This window comes from Hyalella azteca, unplaced genomic scaffold, assembly GCF_000764305.2.
Source record: "Hyalella azteca isolate HAZT.00-mixed unplaced genomic scaffold, Hazt_2.0.2 contig15094, whole genome shotgun sequence".
NCBI lineage: Eukaryota > Metazoa > Arthropoda > Malacostraca > Amphipoda > Hyalellidae > Hyalella > Hyalella azteca.
The window spans coordinates 31,774-47,511 of record NW_025944959.1 but is presented as its reverse complement, the minus strand read 5'-3'; the positions used below and the strand labels follow the sequence as shown (position 1 = coordinate 47,511).

At 37.4% G+C, this 15,738-nt stretch overlaps 2 protein-coding genes across 4 annotated transcripts in view; both read left to right on the top strand.

The window, feature by feature from the left end:
* The first annotated feature begins 329 nt into the window (after positions 1 to 329).
* Positions 330 to 6,181, top strand: LOC108670275 (zinc transporter ZIP11). 3 transcript variants are annotated; one of them, XM_018157735.2, is made up of 9 exons: positions 331 to 726; positions 1,202 to 1,448; positions 1,734 to 1,790; positions 2,355 to 2,402; positions 2,824 to 2,982; positions 3,420 to 3,489; positions 3,651 to 3,749; positions 4,115 to 4,273; positions 5,156 to 6,181. In XM_018157735.2, exons 1-9 carry the CDS (start codon positions 619 to 621, stop codon positions 5,232 to 5,234), a joined length of 1,026 nt encoding a protein of 341 aa, XP_018013224.1. In that variant the 5' UTR covers positions 331 to 618; the 3' UTR covers positions 5,235 to 6,181. The 3 variants fall into 3 exon arrangements, with proteins under 3 accessions (XP_018013225.1, XP_018013224.1, XP_018013226.1); XM_018157737.2 differs by having other exon boundaries at positions 670 to 726; positions 1,239 to 1,448; XM_018157736.2 differs by lacking the exon at positions 2,355 to 2,402 and having other exon boundaries at positions 330 to 726.
* Positions 6,182 to 10,377: 4,196 nt separating this feature from the next.
* LOC108670273 overlaps positions 10,378 to 15,738 on the top strand; it is a 14,396-nt gene continuing 9,035 nt past the window's right edge. The window contains exon 1 of the mRNA XM_018157734.2: positions 10,378 to 12,424. Coding sequence (XP_018013223.1) covers positions 11,208 to 12,424 — 1,217 coding nt within the window. The 5' untranslated portion in view covers positions 10,378 to 11,207. The remainder of the gene's footprint in view (positions 12,425 to 15,738) is intronic.

The following is a 15,738-nucleotide window of genomic DNA, read 5'->3' as shown; positions in this document are numbered from 1 at the left end:
TCTATTTGTTTACCCATACATAAAAATCATTTACTTGCAAGTCTTTTTTTAATTCAGTAGGTATTTGCTCATTTCCTTAGTCCAATTCCTAACTGCTGTTGATTTGTGTATCTTCATCCAATAATTTTTTGTTATTGTTTCAGTTTTCATAGTGTCATTTTCCTTGGTTTACTTTAATCTCATTAACTATCCTGTAAATATTATTATCCATTTAAATGAAGAGCATAGAAAGTTTCAAGCATGGAGAACAATTTCTGCATAAATTAGTTACACATCAATAATGTACATCAAACAGTGCACCCATGATCTGTCTCAAATATTCTTAGCACCTGTAGTTATTATCCTGATAGTCTTCAGCTAGAGAATAATTATCTATAATAATTAAAAATTCACCTGTTACTAACCTTACCTATCATCTCTTCATATAAATTCATACTGTGCAAGTAATTAATGTAACTAAGATCTCTCCTTATTCAGTGACTCTTTTATAGTTGCAGTATGATATGTTAGCTCTTCTACTGTACACTTATTTTAAATTATTCTTATTTTGCTGGCATTTTATCTGCCACATGTTTTACAATTCATTAGTTGAGACAGAAGTTCTGATCCTCTAAGAAGATGATAGTCGGCTACAGTCCTGTGATGCAAGCTCTCCTGGGCACCCTCTTTACTTGGGGCCTCACGGCTGCAGGCTCAGGGCTGGTCTTCTTCATGCAGGGCACCAAGGTATCAAAGTTTTAAGTTATTTCATCCTAAACTTTTGAATAGTTTAAAATTGTGAAAAGTATTGTCAGCATAATGATTAGTATATTGATTGTTCTGTTAGTATCTGCATTCTATGAAGATCAGAGCAAAAACACAATTGTTCTGCAATCTTTTTTATTTTGTGAAATTACTGAAATGAAATTTTTTGTAGTGGTTTGCATATTAAAAGTATTTAGCACTTAGTGCTTAATGTGCTCCCATATTATGAAAAAATTCTATGTGCAAATAAACCTAAATGTGAAATGTCATCTGGTAACTTTAAATACATCTAGACCCATCAGAAAATGTCTTGGCAAATGTTTTTCTCTGTCTGCTTGTCCAATTCTGTCCATGATCAGCTCCCACCACATGACTTAAGTAAAGAGTACAAATTAGTTTCTTGAAGTGAAGCATTACTATATTTCACTAGCATAAAGCTGCCAATTGTCTTTTGCAGCCAAGAATTCTGGATAGCAGTCTTGGGTTTGCTGCAGGTGTGATGACAGCTGCTTCATTTTGGTCATTGCTGGCACCAGCAATAGAAATGGCTGAAGAATCTAAACTATATGGCAGTACAGGGGAATATGCTTTCATCCCTGTTGCGTGCGGATTCTTACTTGGCGGAGCTTTTGTCTTCCTAGCCGATCATTTGATGGATGGCTCAAGTCAAACATCTTTATTATTGTGTCACAAACAAGATATTAGTGAGTGTTGATTAATCTTGAATATTTTGTGAGAAATTATGGTTTATGTGAGCTTTCCTCATTGGTTTTGATATTTTCTCTATTTATTTTTAACATAGCCAAGGTCAGTAAGTTTGCTGAATTTAGCACAAGTTTACTCTGCTGTATATATCTATGAAAATTGGTAAAATATAAATATTTTGTGTTATGCCTTGGTTTTTGCTTGTTCTTATAAAAATTAATATTACAATTTTTTAATTGATGATTTTTTCCCCTATGATATTGACTTCAATTGTGCCTTTGCAGGAGCTATGGGAAATGGAAAAAAGGATGACGATTTTAGACCAAAATATTCAAATTCAGGTATGCTCTTTGATTTGTATTACCCTTTGAGCCAATAGGAGGGAGTGAATATCCTAATTAAACTTATTATGACTGTGCCAGTGAACTCAATTTTATTGCAATTATTGTTTTAAAACTTTTTTGTGTGTTCCTGGTTTTCATAGCAAAACTTTTGCATCCTGTCATTTATTTAAAACAACATCAATAAATGATTATTCCTAATGGGACCGTTATCACTACTATTTTTGCTTTCTATCATTATGCTTGAGCGTGGCTATCTAATTTCTCACATGTTGTATTGGTTTGGACACTTTTTAATCACTTTTTAAATATATATCCTACTATTTGCAAACTATACTGTATATTTAATGATAGAAAGCATCTTCTTCCTAAATTATTTCTAAAACTTATATTGTAATGTGTTGTCTCTTCTTCAAGAATTTCCTTTGCTATTGCTATGCCATTAAATCTATTTTTCATCTCTTCGTTTCTTCTTACTTACTCCAGCACTGGTCACCATTTACTTCCCTTTGTCCTTGTGAATTTTGCACATCTGTGTCACAAAACAACTGCATGTTCTACCAGGTGCAGAGGATGGCTACAGCTCAGCTCAGTTTACCAGTCTTGACGTAGGTGTGTAGAAACATGACATGTGTTGAATTTTTGCACAGCTATGGATATCTTTGTCAGCTATATTTATATGGGGATTTAAATTAGGTACCCGTTTCATTTGCTTTGGAGTAAATTAATTGGTTTTGCATTTAGTAGAGTATGCAGACCTAGTAGATTTTTGACTGCAGACAAGCAGAAATAATATACAGCGAGTAAAATATAGCTTTGTAACATTCAAACTTCTGACTGTTTTTATGTTTTAAATTTGTCTGCGCTTGCATAGATGACCTATTAAAATAGATAAATCTTGGTTGCTGTAATTTTCCATGTGTATTGTTGTAGGTAAGATAAAATTTATTTCATTTATTCATAAATGTTGATGAAACTAAATTAATTTGAATACTGATTTTGGAAATTGTGTTGTACTATTACCTAATTTCAGGAGAAATGAAGCAACGGGTCAGCAGCCCTGTCTCTTACTCCAGCCTTGATCAGGACTCGGAAGAAGCTGGACTCCCTGGCGGCCAGAGAGCTTTCTCGCACCAGCAGTGGAAGAGAATCTTGCTTCTGATTGTGGCTATCACAGTGCACAACATTCCTGGTGAGTCATTCCTCTCACAATATTCCTGTGAGTCATGCCTCTCACAATATCCCTGGTGAGTCATTCCTCTCACAATATTCCTGGTGAGTCATTCCTCTCACAATATTTCTGGTGAGTCATTCCTCTCACAATATTCCTGGTGAGTCATTCTACTCACAATATTCCTGGTGAGTCATGCCTCTCACTATATCCCTGGTGACATGCCTCTTGCATCATTTCCTGCTATTTTGAGCTCACAGTATTTCTGGTTGTCTAATTTTAAATTAATCAATTACGATGAAAATAAACAAAAGATACCCATCCAAACATGGGCCTGACAACCATAATATGATTTACTGAATATAAATGTTTTTGAAGTAACATGTGCCTCTTTTATGCTATAGTTGTACCTTCATCAAAATGTGGTACCGTTATTTAATGAAGATTTTCCATTACAGAAGGCCTAGCCGTTGGGGTTGGCTTTGGTGCCGTCTCTCAGTCCAGGCTTGCTACCTTCATCAAAGCCAAGTGTGTGCACTTCCTCTTCAAGTTGAAGAATAAAATCCATATTTTGATTCTTAACTTGATAGTTATTGCAAAATGTGTGCAGTCATTAATTACTTGTGTTTGTATAGCTATCATTTTACAAGCTGTGGTTGAAATTTTATTAATAGATGTAATTTTTACAGGAACCTCGCCATTGGCATCGGTATTCAGAACTTTCCCGAAGGCATGGCTGTAAGCCTGCCACTCAGAGCTGCAGGATACAGTAAATGGACAGCATTCTGGTGAGAAAAATTATGTGTCTTAAAAGTCGATGAGTATAACTGATAATTTTTATAAAATTTTTAAGAATCCTTTTCGAAGTTTACTGAATTTCCTGAGAAAACTTTGTTAGACACACTATCTCCCTTAGCACAGAAATGAAACCTGGGCATGGACCTTTGATTGTTAAGAATTCACTTGAGTATCACGGGCTGGTAGACATGGTCTTCTGATCCAGATGATGGATGTAGCACTTGACTCTGCTTATTAGCACTTTATTCATAATAGCCTAGAATGCTCTGAAGTTAGAACCCTTTAGTTGACATACATTATAAAGCACGACTAAGTATATCCTAAAGTACGGATATTACAGTATCTGTGTGGGCAGGTACGGGCAGCTGAGCGGCATGGTGGAGCCCGTGGCAGGCGTGCTGGGTGCGGCGATGGTGTCGCTATGGCAGCCACTGCTGCCCTGGGCGCTCGCCTTCGCTGCTGGGGCCATGATTTGTGTCGTGGTTGACGACCTCATCCCTGAGGCACACTCCAGGTACACTATGTTGACCTCATCCCTGAGGCACACTCCAGGTACATTATGTTGACCTCATCCCTGACTCACACTCCAGGTACATTATGTTGACGACCTCATTATGTTGACCTCATCCCCGAGGCACACTCCAGGTACATTATGTTGACAACCTCATCCCTGAGAGACACTCCAGGTACATTATGTTGACCTCATCCCTAAGGCAAACTCCAGGTGCACTATGTTGTAGTGTGACACTCCTGTGTTAGAGACATGCCTTATACTACCTCGGGGATGAATTCGTCGTATTTGTTTTCTACATTTTTTTTATTTCTTCCGTTGGAATTCCTGCTGATTTTGTCATATTCAATGAGTAGGTAAAATTAACAGTAAATGTGTTGGGGCAGCCATAACTGTGGACTCGTAGCACATTTGTTTATAGATAGTCTGCACATTAATGCGGACATAGCCTTTATCCTAGGTTTATATTCAAAATTTTCAATATTGCTAATTATTGTATTGTCTTCTTAGCCAAAACTCACCACTGCTTTCAAGTGTTCATCTCCTTCTCTTTGAAATACCAATCGAATTTTTGCAAGTAGTATAATTTCAACCTGAATCTATTGCTTTGCGATGTTAGATATTAACCTTCTCTAAAATTTTCCTATCAAATGTTTTTTTTTTTTTGCAATAAAAAAAAACTATCCAACGTATTTATTATTATTATTATTTTTTTTTTTTTTTTCAGGATACATTTTTTGTTTTGGTACATAGCGCGAATGTCTGCTCTCCTGACCAACTTATAAAGTAGATTCATAAGCATGTAGACTTATAAAGTAGATTCCAAAGCAGGTACAAAAGGTCGCGTTGTTTCTCAAGCTGAAGCTAACCGAGACCATCTCACAGGAACAACGGACGCCTCAGTTCGTACTGGTGTCTGCTCGGCTTCGTCGTGATGATGGCTCTGGACGTGGGGCTAGGCTGACCCAGCCACTCGACCCACACTCGCCAAAGACTTGACGCTTCACATTTTCCAATTATTTTAGCCGCAGTTTTATCTTGATGCGTATAATCAATGCTTTTATATTGATATCAATAAAACGATAACAATTTGATAATGATGGTATGATGCAACTCGTTGAAAGAAATCTAAACATGTACAAAAATAGAGTCAAATGGTCCAAAATAATGCAATCGAGATTATGGATCTTCTCATGTCGTCGCTCTTGTTTCTGATTCAACTTCTGGTTGCTTCTTCTCCGCTTCTGACAAATGTTAACAAAGCCACAATAGTTAAGCTTAACATTTTGAAGATCTCAAGTCAGTTCAATTTAAACTATAGTAGCTGCCAATGTCGTTGAATCTGACGCCGTTGCAATGCAGTCTTTATTAAGCTTACACATACAGTGTGTTGAATCTATTTTTATATTTTTCTGATATAGTCCCGCCTCGCTGTTAGGCCGTAGGGAATTACTAGTTTTTCTTATACTGTGAGCATGTTCGCAAGCAAGGTCTGGCGCGCTTGTGCTTCTGCTTTGAGCTCGCTGCGTTCATTTTTTGTTTTCGTGCGTTTTAAGAATCGTATACTGCACCTAGTCATCCAGACTGGTTGAAATGATAAGCTTTTATGCGGCACAAATTCCTTGCTTTACTACTCATAAGGCCAAGTATTTTAATTTTTTAAATATATTCCACTTGTTTTTATTTATTTTTATTTTTTGTTAGGGTTTGTTGTGGTATGAAACCGAAGCGGAATTAATGAAACCAAAACGGATGTTTAGTACAACTCGTGATTATTGTAGTTTGCTTCATTTTGATTTTGTTCTTAAGCGTCTTATGTTCTCATCAAGAATTGATGGCCAAAATAGTGTAACCTCTGCGTTAAAATTTTGTTTTTCCCTAATTGCTGTTTTTTATAGAGTCCGTTGTGAGCAGAATGCAGCTCTAAAACTTAACAGTATAAAAATATTTCTTTTGTTGTTTGAGTGAGGCTTTGATATGTAGGCTGTGTTGTTGGCGCTTGTAACTTATTTTTATTTATTGTGGGGAGCATCAGGGTTTCTAAGTGTACAATTATGCCGTCCATAGAAATACTGTAGTAATTTTATAGAATAACAACTTACTGGTAGATAAACCAACTAATGCTGTTAGTATAAATGATGAAACCAAGTTGTTATGTTCAAAAAGGCTCCGAGCTTGAGTTTTATTCCATCAAGTGCAATTTTCAAGAATCTTAATTTCCTTTATTGTGGTAGCAACAAGAAATATGGATCCCGTTACCTAATTGTTTTTATTGTTGTCCAGTCATTAACCACAAGTATGATATCTTGGGAAAAGTAGTGTTTTTACGTATGACATTTGCTGTAAACATTATTTTGAGCTTCGATTCTTAAAAAGTCTGAATGTGTCCAATATTTTAGCATAAAAAAGTGGTCTGTGTCGTTGACAGCACTTTTTTGCATTTGCATCTAGTCAGTCTTCTTGCTTTATTTTTTCCTTTACTTCTTGTTATGGAACTTTCTCACTTCATCATAACCGGTTATGAACTGAAATAGATTTCCTTACATCAGCATTATTATTTTTGTTGTGATTTAATGTAGCTTGAATGGATTCCAACTCGATACGCTTCAACGTTTCTCACGTTGAAGTTGAAGAACAGTTTGAGCTATTGAGCTATGATGTGACTAACTGCTGCATTTAAATTGAAATATTTATTTATTTCCGGTTGTTTCGCTTGGTATTCTCGGTGGCCAATAGCTTACACAAATATATCTTTATTGTCATGCAATCCGTGTATTGAATTTGTCAAGTTATCCAAACCAATCGGTATTATTTTCGTGGACTCAATGGCAGTAAAAAGTTTGAAAACCTGTTTCTCATATCCATAAAGAAATTAATTTTTAGGTAATAAGTTGCAGGAAATTTCATGCCTGAGATTTCCATCTCATTACCCATGCGTTTGGAGCGGCGTGTCCTAGCGCTTATTTCCTCTGCATATCCCTATGAGAATTAATCGTATTCCAGGTGTAAAATACTTGATTTAAATGCCTGGAACTGCAAGTTGCTTTCTCCGCTCTGTTTATTTGTAGTTAACCTGTCTACTTATCACAGGCGCAATTACATGATTCCTTATATAGACTTCTGAGGCGCGTCGTGGTTTGCTTTCTATTTGTCTATACTGTTGGGTCACCATAGTTTAAATGTCTCATGAATGTACGTGTGGGGATTTAAAAAAGTGAGTCTAGCTTTTATTTATTGTGGATTTACCGTGCGAAGGTAATGGCATTGTGTTGGATGCGATATCATTAAATGCTCGGAGGAATGCAGCCATTAGCAGCTGGTTCTTTACGCTTCTTGAGGCGATGGCAGCACAACACTCGTGGCGTCAAGCCTCATAAAACATTTATTGTTCTTCAGTGCTTCCAATTTTTCTCCGTATTTCAATGAGATTTTCACGTGCAGTAAACACTTGATTGACATTTTGCTTCATCACTGCCAGGATACGTAAGATCTGCAGTCTTATCTACCTCTTTTCTGTGTTAAACTTATTTATTACAGTTATATCCAGGGGAACCTACTTTATTGAGAGTTGGTTGCATTGGTTGCTAGGAAAAAAGGCTCCCAGTAGAAATACGTAAAATAAAGTAGGTTGCCCTGGATAGGCGAGTTGCAGCTTCTCGTCTCTTGCTTGAAAGAAAAGTAGGCCTTTATTACCTCATTTACGCTATCAGGAATAAAATGTTATATATAAGAACTTAGCAACATTTCCATGAGTTTCCGTTCAATCTCGAATTACTCCCAATTTTTACGGTTCATTTAATGACTGATTTGACATTCCAACCTTATTATTTTACGTTATGCGAAGTGATTACGAGAAATAAATATTATAATATTATATCAAGGAATTGATCCTTCTGAGCATATGATAGTGCAGCTTGTATTTTATTATCTTATTTTTTTCCCCAAGGGCTATTTCTATGTATCGCAATGGCAGCTTAATAGCGGCGTGTGGGTGGCGATATATTCTTTGATATTGACATTACCAGAGTGTTATTTTATGATGGTTTTATTAAATCTTTATACTGCACGATGTTTGTATTCTTCCACTATAATTGGCTAGAAGATACGACGGCCTCAAACCAAATGTTATTTTTGAAGTCTAAAAGAACCTTAATAATTCAATTGTTGCACGGTAAGTTGAAAAGTAAATTGAAAATTTTTAAATTTGAGCCGTTTTGGGCTCATTTGTACGTTTTCTTTTGCCATCATATCACAGAGAACATCAACTAACCTTGAGTCTTCCTGGGTGCAATTTCTCGACACATAATTTCACGGCACTCTTGTCTAATAATAAATAGATAATTGCTTATTTCGGTTTTTCAACTGCCTTATCCGCTGATATAGTTTCTTTATACGTCGCATGGTTGAGAAGTACGCACTAGTTCAACCATGCACCCTCGAGCTCGTCTGGGGACTCCAGCGCAAAGCGCAACTTTAGCTGAACCGAACAGTTCATAAATATCTCAATTCTGAACGGATTTAAATGAAGAACTAATCGCGTTTATACTGGACGTCTTTTATCCTAAGAATCTTAACCTAGTATAATATAGTTCTTGAGGTTTCGTTTTAAACGAAAATGAAATGTCATAAAATATGTAATTATTCTTCTCACGACGTATTGCTCATATTTAAATAGTTACGTTATGACTTTCGGGCATATCCGCTCAAAATTGATTGACTTATGAGCTGTTCGGCAGCGCAAAAGTCGCATTTTTTCGTTTGTATTGAGAATGAAATTACTGAAATCTTTAATAATTCCTTTTACAGCTTAGTGCTAATAATGAGTCATGTTCTGAATTTCATGCAGATCAGCCAGAATTGAGGGAATTATGTTCGGTTGCGCCTAAGTTGCGTTTTTTTTTAATTCGGAAATTAGATAACGTAAAAATCGTTAATAATTCCTATCCTGGCGTAATTATTAAGAATTTTTTAATTTAATGCAAATCCCTTCAGAATTGATATACTGCTGTTCGGTGCCGCAGAAGTTGCCTTTGAACCCGCCGACGAGCTTGCGACTGACCACAGTCTCTATTGACCCAGTCTCCGTGAATGTTGATTCAAAAATGTATCTCAACAAAAACTATGCAACTGAAGCTTTTATTTCGTATCTCATATATTTTTGATTGGGCCTTGCCACAAATTCAATATGACTTAGTATTTATATATGTGTTTTTTAATTCGGTATAATTCTATCCGTTACGGGTTAACAGAACCGGTCTGGTCGAGTAGCTGACAAAACGTTAACGACCACTTCTGCAACTGCTTGCTCAGTCTGCCGCCAGCCGGCGTGTGGTAAGGTTGTGTGTAATTCTGATGCCAAACGTGATGTTATTGATTATTGAATGAATTTGCAGATCGTTGTTCGATAGTCGCTTGTTTCACGAGAAACTGCTATACTTCGACTGACAGAATGGCCGTGTCCTGGCCATCTTGACTTCGTTGTGCTCATTCGGGCATGTTTTCGTGTGGGGATCCAGCGGCATTGAATTCACGAAGTTTTACTGACCAGTGATTCCGTATATGATTGTTAATAATTGTCAGCAATGCTAAATTTCGTTGATAGCATATCATCACAAATTTTCTACTATTTTTTTAATTTTGGCTCATATCTGATATCGTGCCTGTATGAATGTTTAACGTTTATAATTTTTCAATCCCATTAACACAATAGTGATATTCACAAAAAGGCGTAATTATTTTCCTGGTAAGCCTGTATAAATTTAAAATTGGATCAGGACTTACAAAAAAAAATACAAATTACTCGTTATTTACTTTCCAACAAAGCACTTAGAAAACTCATTAGCGAGACTCCATCAAGCAGACCTCGAGTTCATTCATCGACTTATTGATTCAAAACGAATTTATTGAAGTTCCTTGTGTGCAGTTTAATAAGAGTCGTTATAAATGTGGGTATATCGAGCTATCAGCTGTAGTTGGTCTGATATTACTTGGCTGCAGTTTGATACATAATAATTAATCATGGAATGTTTCGCATCTTTGCGTTTTATAGTAAAAAAAATTGCCGCTCATACGAGCGTGCTAATAATTCTCGAATGTTTTTGTTGCAGAGTCATTTATTTTTTCGTATACATTCCTTAATTGAGCGATATTTATACTATACGATTTCTAATGATCAACACAAACACTAAGTTTCGCATCACGTGAATTCCATTTAATCTATTAGCATTTTAGCGTGTAACTTCAGTTGTGATCCTAAACAGCGTTAGTGTGATCAATACATGTGGTCAAATAGACTCACTCATTTTTCATAGATACGATTTCCTCACTAGTCTCACTTCCTCACCTCACTAAGTTCATTACATTCAACTCGAATGTATTTTTCGAGCTTTGAAGGTATCCAATTTAATGTAAGAATAACGTTATATCTTTAAAAACTATAGATCCAGTTGGAAGAAATAATCGCGATATTCTTATAAAGAGTGGGCTTCAGTTCGTTAAAACCATTTGAACCGAGTACAAATTGTATTTATGAATTTTGCCTGTGATTATTGGTTGACCAATTTATCACAGTTGCATAATCGTTTGTACATTGCATGAGCGACTGTGCGACCAAAAATTAGCGGCTGGTGAAATACATGCGTGACACTTACGCGTTGCAAGGAACATTGCCCAGCTATCGAAAAGTACGGATTTACATCGTCCAGGGAAGTGTTTTATTAGCAGTACAGCCTCAAGTCACACAACTTGTACAATTCTTGTAGTTTCCTGAATTAACTTTAAAAGCCTGCACTACTGAATAACTCGATATAAGTTAGGATGAATCAGTGAATCAGGATGGGGGAGCCAATTCATGACTGCACCTGACGACTTTACGTTGAAGTACAAGCTATTCTTATAGCATTAATATAATCAAGAATGGATTAAACTTTTATGGAAAATGCTGGTTCCGACCCAGAATGTTCTTGGGTCTTCAAGAGCGGACGGTGGGCGCGTCAACACCGCAGCCGATCGCTTCCGACTCGACCAAGGTAAACGAGCGCTCCAGAAACTCCTTGCTGAGAAGAGGAAGGCCAAGGCGAAACGCTTAAAACTCAGCGACTATGTGCGCCTGTACTGCACTATCTTTGGTGGTCTTTTGATCATCGTGGGCTTTTCAGTTCTCATCTTTTTGGTGCCAATGAAAATTGACCCGGCATTGGCGACACTGTCGTACGAGTTCAACCCTACACCTGTGATCTTGACAGTAGAACGTGTGGACTTTATTAAAGGGATAAGCAAAATTGACTGGTGCTCGTGTACCGAGGCGTGCACCAGAGACGTCTTCGAGTGCTACCATATCATCGTATCCTACAACAGCCTTCCTGGAGGCAGGTACGTCACCTCGGGGCTGTTGGAGGCCCAACAAATGTTGGTGGAGCTGGATGCGACTGAGGCAACTGATGGCACAAACACTGGTAGTCCTGCCAGTGAGATCAAGAGTTCAGCGAGTGAACGCGGGGCGCTCGAGAGTTCAGTGAGTGAACACGAGGCACTCGAGAGTTCAGTGAGTGAACACGAGGCACTCGAGAGTTCAGTGAGTGAACACGAGGCGCTCGAGAGTTCAGTGAGTGAACGCGAGGCGCTCGAGAGTTCAGCGAGTGAACACGAAGCACTCGAGAGTTCAGTGAATGAAGGCGAGAGAAATAATCCTAGAAGAAGCGAAAACGTGAGTGACGATTCTTTGTGGTCTAGAACCAATCATAGAATTTCCTTATTAGAAATAAATAACAGCACATCGCCGGATAGGAGAAAAAGAAGACTCAAACGCAACACTTCAGTGGGCCAGGGCTGTCGGTATTGTTTGAATTGTGAAGTATGCAGCGCCAAACTTTTGGTCAATGTCAAAGGCTGCGGCTATCCTCCAGAAGTGAACTGTACCGAGTTTCTGGAGAAGTACGGCAAGCCAGGCCGCCGGCTACCAGGTTATTACAGCTCATTAGACTCCAGTATTGCACTCGCCGAGTATGACGAGAGTTTAATTAGACGAGAACTGGGGGAGGCGCTCGGCTATACGTTCGGCATGATGGTGCTCGGTGTTTGTATCATCGTCATGCTACATCTTCCTTACAAAAAGCTACTTGCAAAGATCCCTGGCCGGAAAATACGCACTTCCGAGTAAGTAATGCAATTTTTTTGAACTTAACTACTATTACTTTATTATTTATAATAATTTTTATGTCTTAATCCATAATTATTTTGTTATCTATATTAATTTTAATATATTAAGCGTAAGCAAGACTATTACACTGAAAAATTGATTATTCTCTAGTATAATCTATCTGGACTCGAGAAAGCATTTATCTATTTATAAAGTCCACGGACTCTGCTGCCAGTATTTAGTTACCTAATGTCGTATATAATATGCCTATTGTTTTTTTCTCGCCTTTATTATATAACTCACAGCATTGTCGATAAATCAGCTTAAATATTATGATGAACGCAGAGTATACCAGTAATGGTGTTTTATGATAAAATATTAACCAGTTTTTTTTCGATAAAATGAATTTAGCTCAAAATTCTTGAAATTTCATATGCGATGTATTAACCAATACCGAACCATAATTTGAATTTATTTTACCTGACATGATATTCCCCATCTATTTCATATTTATTCAGTACTTGAATTATCTTAGAAGTGATTTTGGAAATACATATCTATTGACTATTGACGAGACGCAAATTATCGAAAATTTAGATTTTTTGTATTTTACATCTTTCTCCAAGGCCCCCTCAGCAGCATTTCTTTCTGCTGTAGTGCATTGTTAGTTTAAAATTGAATGGTTGATGTGGCATTTACAGTGGTTTGTATCTAAATTTTTCCAAGTTTATGCCCATATGAAGTTGAATCAAAAAAATTTCATTCCATTTCGACAGCCTCTATTTAATCTAAAAGAAGATATAACATATTCGAGCCAGCCTCGCTTTTCCAAACCTTGTCATGCTTCCAAACATGTTTTTCCGAACAACACAAAGCCGGGAACAATACCCAATACTACCTAACATTGACTTTCCAAACCATGTCATACTGCCAAGCCTTGACTTTTCAAAATTTTGTCATGCTACCAAACATTTATTTTGAAACCATGTCAAACGTTGAGATTCTTCAAACCGAACCTCGTATAGATGCCTGATCAAGTTATATATTACAGATGAAACCCTTAACGGTTTAGAAGTGTGTAGTAACCTTGAACATTTTCCCTATTCGTGTTATTGTTAACTCAGTGTCCTTCAGTCGAGAACAGGGCATTGCATTGGCTGTGTGTGTACGAACAGATCGATGTTCGTAGGCTTTTAAAATGCAGTGGCCCATTAGCTTGATGGGCTACCATACAAAACGGCGCACGTTGGCTTATCCGAAGAAGTGGAAGTTCGTTTACGCTTTTTACGAAGTTCTTGAAACATTGGAGTTCTTGCACTGCATGTGGAATTATTAAATGTCCTCTGAAGTTTCTTCCTGGTTATTAGCTTCTTTACTTTATTTACTGCTCATAAATCAATGCTAGAGTCTTTTTGCATGACTTTGCTAAATATGAATAATAAATATGACCGCAAATATTTTAATGGTGCAGCAAATGGCCGAGGGAGTGTCACCCAGGCAGCAGAATAGTCCGATTTTGCACTCATATGAGCATACGTTTTGTCGGTGTTTCGCTCTGTCGTTTCTTTCGCTATTAAATTTGATTACTTAGTGATTGGTCGAACCGCTCCATTAATTATTCAATCTCACAGTCCACAACCCATTTCACCAATCACTCCATCGATGCATTCAACGTCAACAGTAGCAGTCTACGTTCTGTTTTTATGACGGAGAACATATGTTATTGAGGTTTCTGTGAACTCATTGCCAATTGAGTACGAGCCTTCGACAAGCATGGTATCGTTCTGTGAATCATAGATACGCGAGCGCGTGAATATCGGATCATCGATGGAAGTTTACCGGCCTCGGTCGAGGTCATGCACAGACCTTGTAAGAGTATCGTTTTAATCTCTTTTATATTCAGCTGGTCATTGTATAGAACCCATGTTTGAAAAATTTCTTTCACCTCAGAAGGGCAATTCGTTTATAGAATGATTTAAACTCAAAGTACCTCATATCACATTGAGAGAACTGGGATGCCTAAGTTATGTTTGAGCCATACCATGTACCGCAGCGTATCAGGTATCCCATTTAAAAATAATTGAATAGCTAGATATTGGGGTTTAACAAAATAAACTTAGAGATAAATCTTAAATGTTGTAAATCGCTGATAATGGCGATTTCAGTGTTTAAAAGAAAATTTTAAAAAAAAATCCTACTAAACGGCGTATGGTTTTTGTTTGTGTCTCTGTAACCTCGTTTCTGCTGCTGTGTGTAGACGACACTCAGAAAATGAGCGGTACTCTGTCCCAACAGCGATTCATATTTTTGTCCTTGTTTTATCATCCTAACCCTGTTTGGTCCAGCAGAAAGGATATATCAGTGCTACGTCCGTTCTATGTTTGTGTTTTGAATTGATGGACAATATGGCCTCTATATGTCTCTGAGTTGCGGGTTCCTCAGCCGGTCATAGCGCTCTATTTCACTGTCCTACTCTTCTTCCTAGCGCTGCAATAAAAAATATTTGCGTACGCCGTTAGTGGCCTCTTTGTTCGAGTGCCTTCACCACCCCAATGACCTCGTCAACTTCACATTTTTTCCGCAAGTTTTGTACTTACGATAACAAAACGGAAATGTCGTTACACCTGACGCATCAATTTACCAATCCAAACGAATTAGTTTTTATTGACTATTCCGTTTTGTTGATCCCCATAAACCTACCTAAGCAGTCGATATTAATATAACGTTTCTCTTTGGGCTATTGAAAACTTATCCTCATTAGTCGACCAGCCTCATGTTCCGTAGCTCATATTCATTCAGTTCTCATATCCATATTCACTTCTCATATTCATATTCAGTTCGCATATTCATTTCAGGTCTCATATTCATATTCAGTTCCCATATTCATTTCAGTGCTCATATTCATATTCAATTCTCATGTTCATATTCAGGTCTCATATTCATATTCAGTTGCTGCTTAGTACGGTATCATCCTTGAATAAGTTTGACACTATTGATACACGCGCTAGTTTTATTAAGCTTGTCTTACTAGTTATTCATGGAAGAACATTTCTCATCCACACGCCAGTCCATCACCATGTCTTCACTTGTGTTGCAGCGTTCATGTCCACTTGTGTTGCAGCATTCATGTTCACTTGTGTTGCAGCATTCATGTTCACTTGTGTTGCAGCATTCATGTTCACTTGTGTTGCAGCATTCATGTTCACTTGTGCTGCAGCATTCATGTTCACTTGTGTTGCAGCGTTCATGTTCACTTGTGTTGCAGCATTCATGTTCACTTGTGTTGCAGCATTCATGTTCACTTGTGTTGCAGCATTCATGTTCACTTGTG

Bases quoted from the DNA above. Each gene is read 5' to 3' on its own strand.
- LOC108670275 (XM_018157735.2), top strand. From the start codon at position 619: ATGATAGTCGGCTACAGTCCTGTGATGCAAGCTCTCCTGGGCACCCTC. The intron at 2,983-3,419 runs GTGAGTCATTCC...TTTCCATTACAG, and splicing joins CACAGTGCACAACATTCCTG to AAGGCCTAGCCGTTGGGGTT. The intron at 3,750-4,114 runs GTGAGAAAAATT...CTGTGTGGGCAG, and splicing joins AGTAAATGGACAGCATTCTG to GTACGGGCAGCTGAGCGGCA.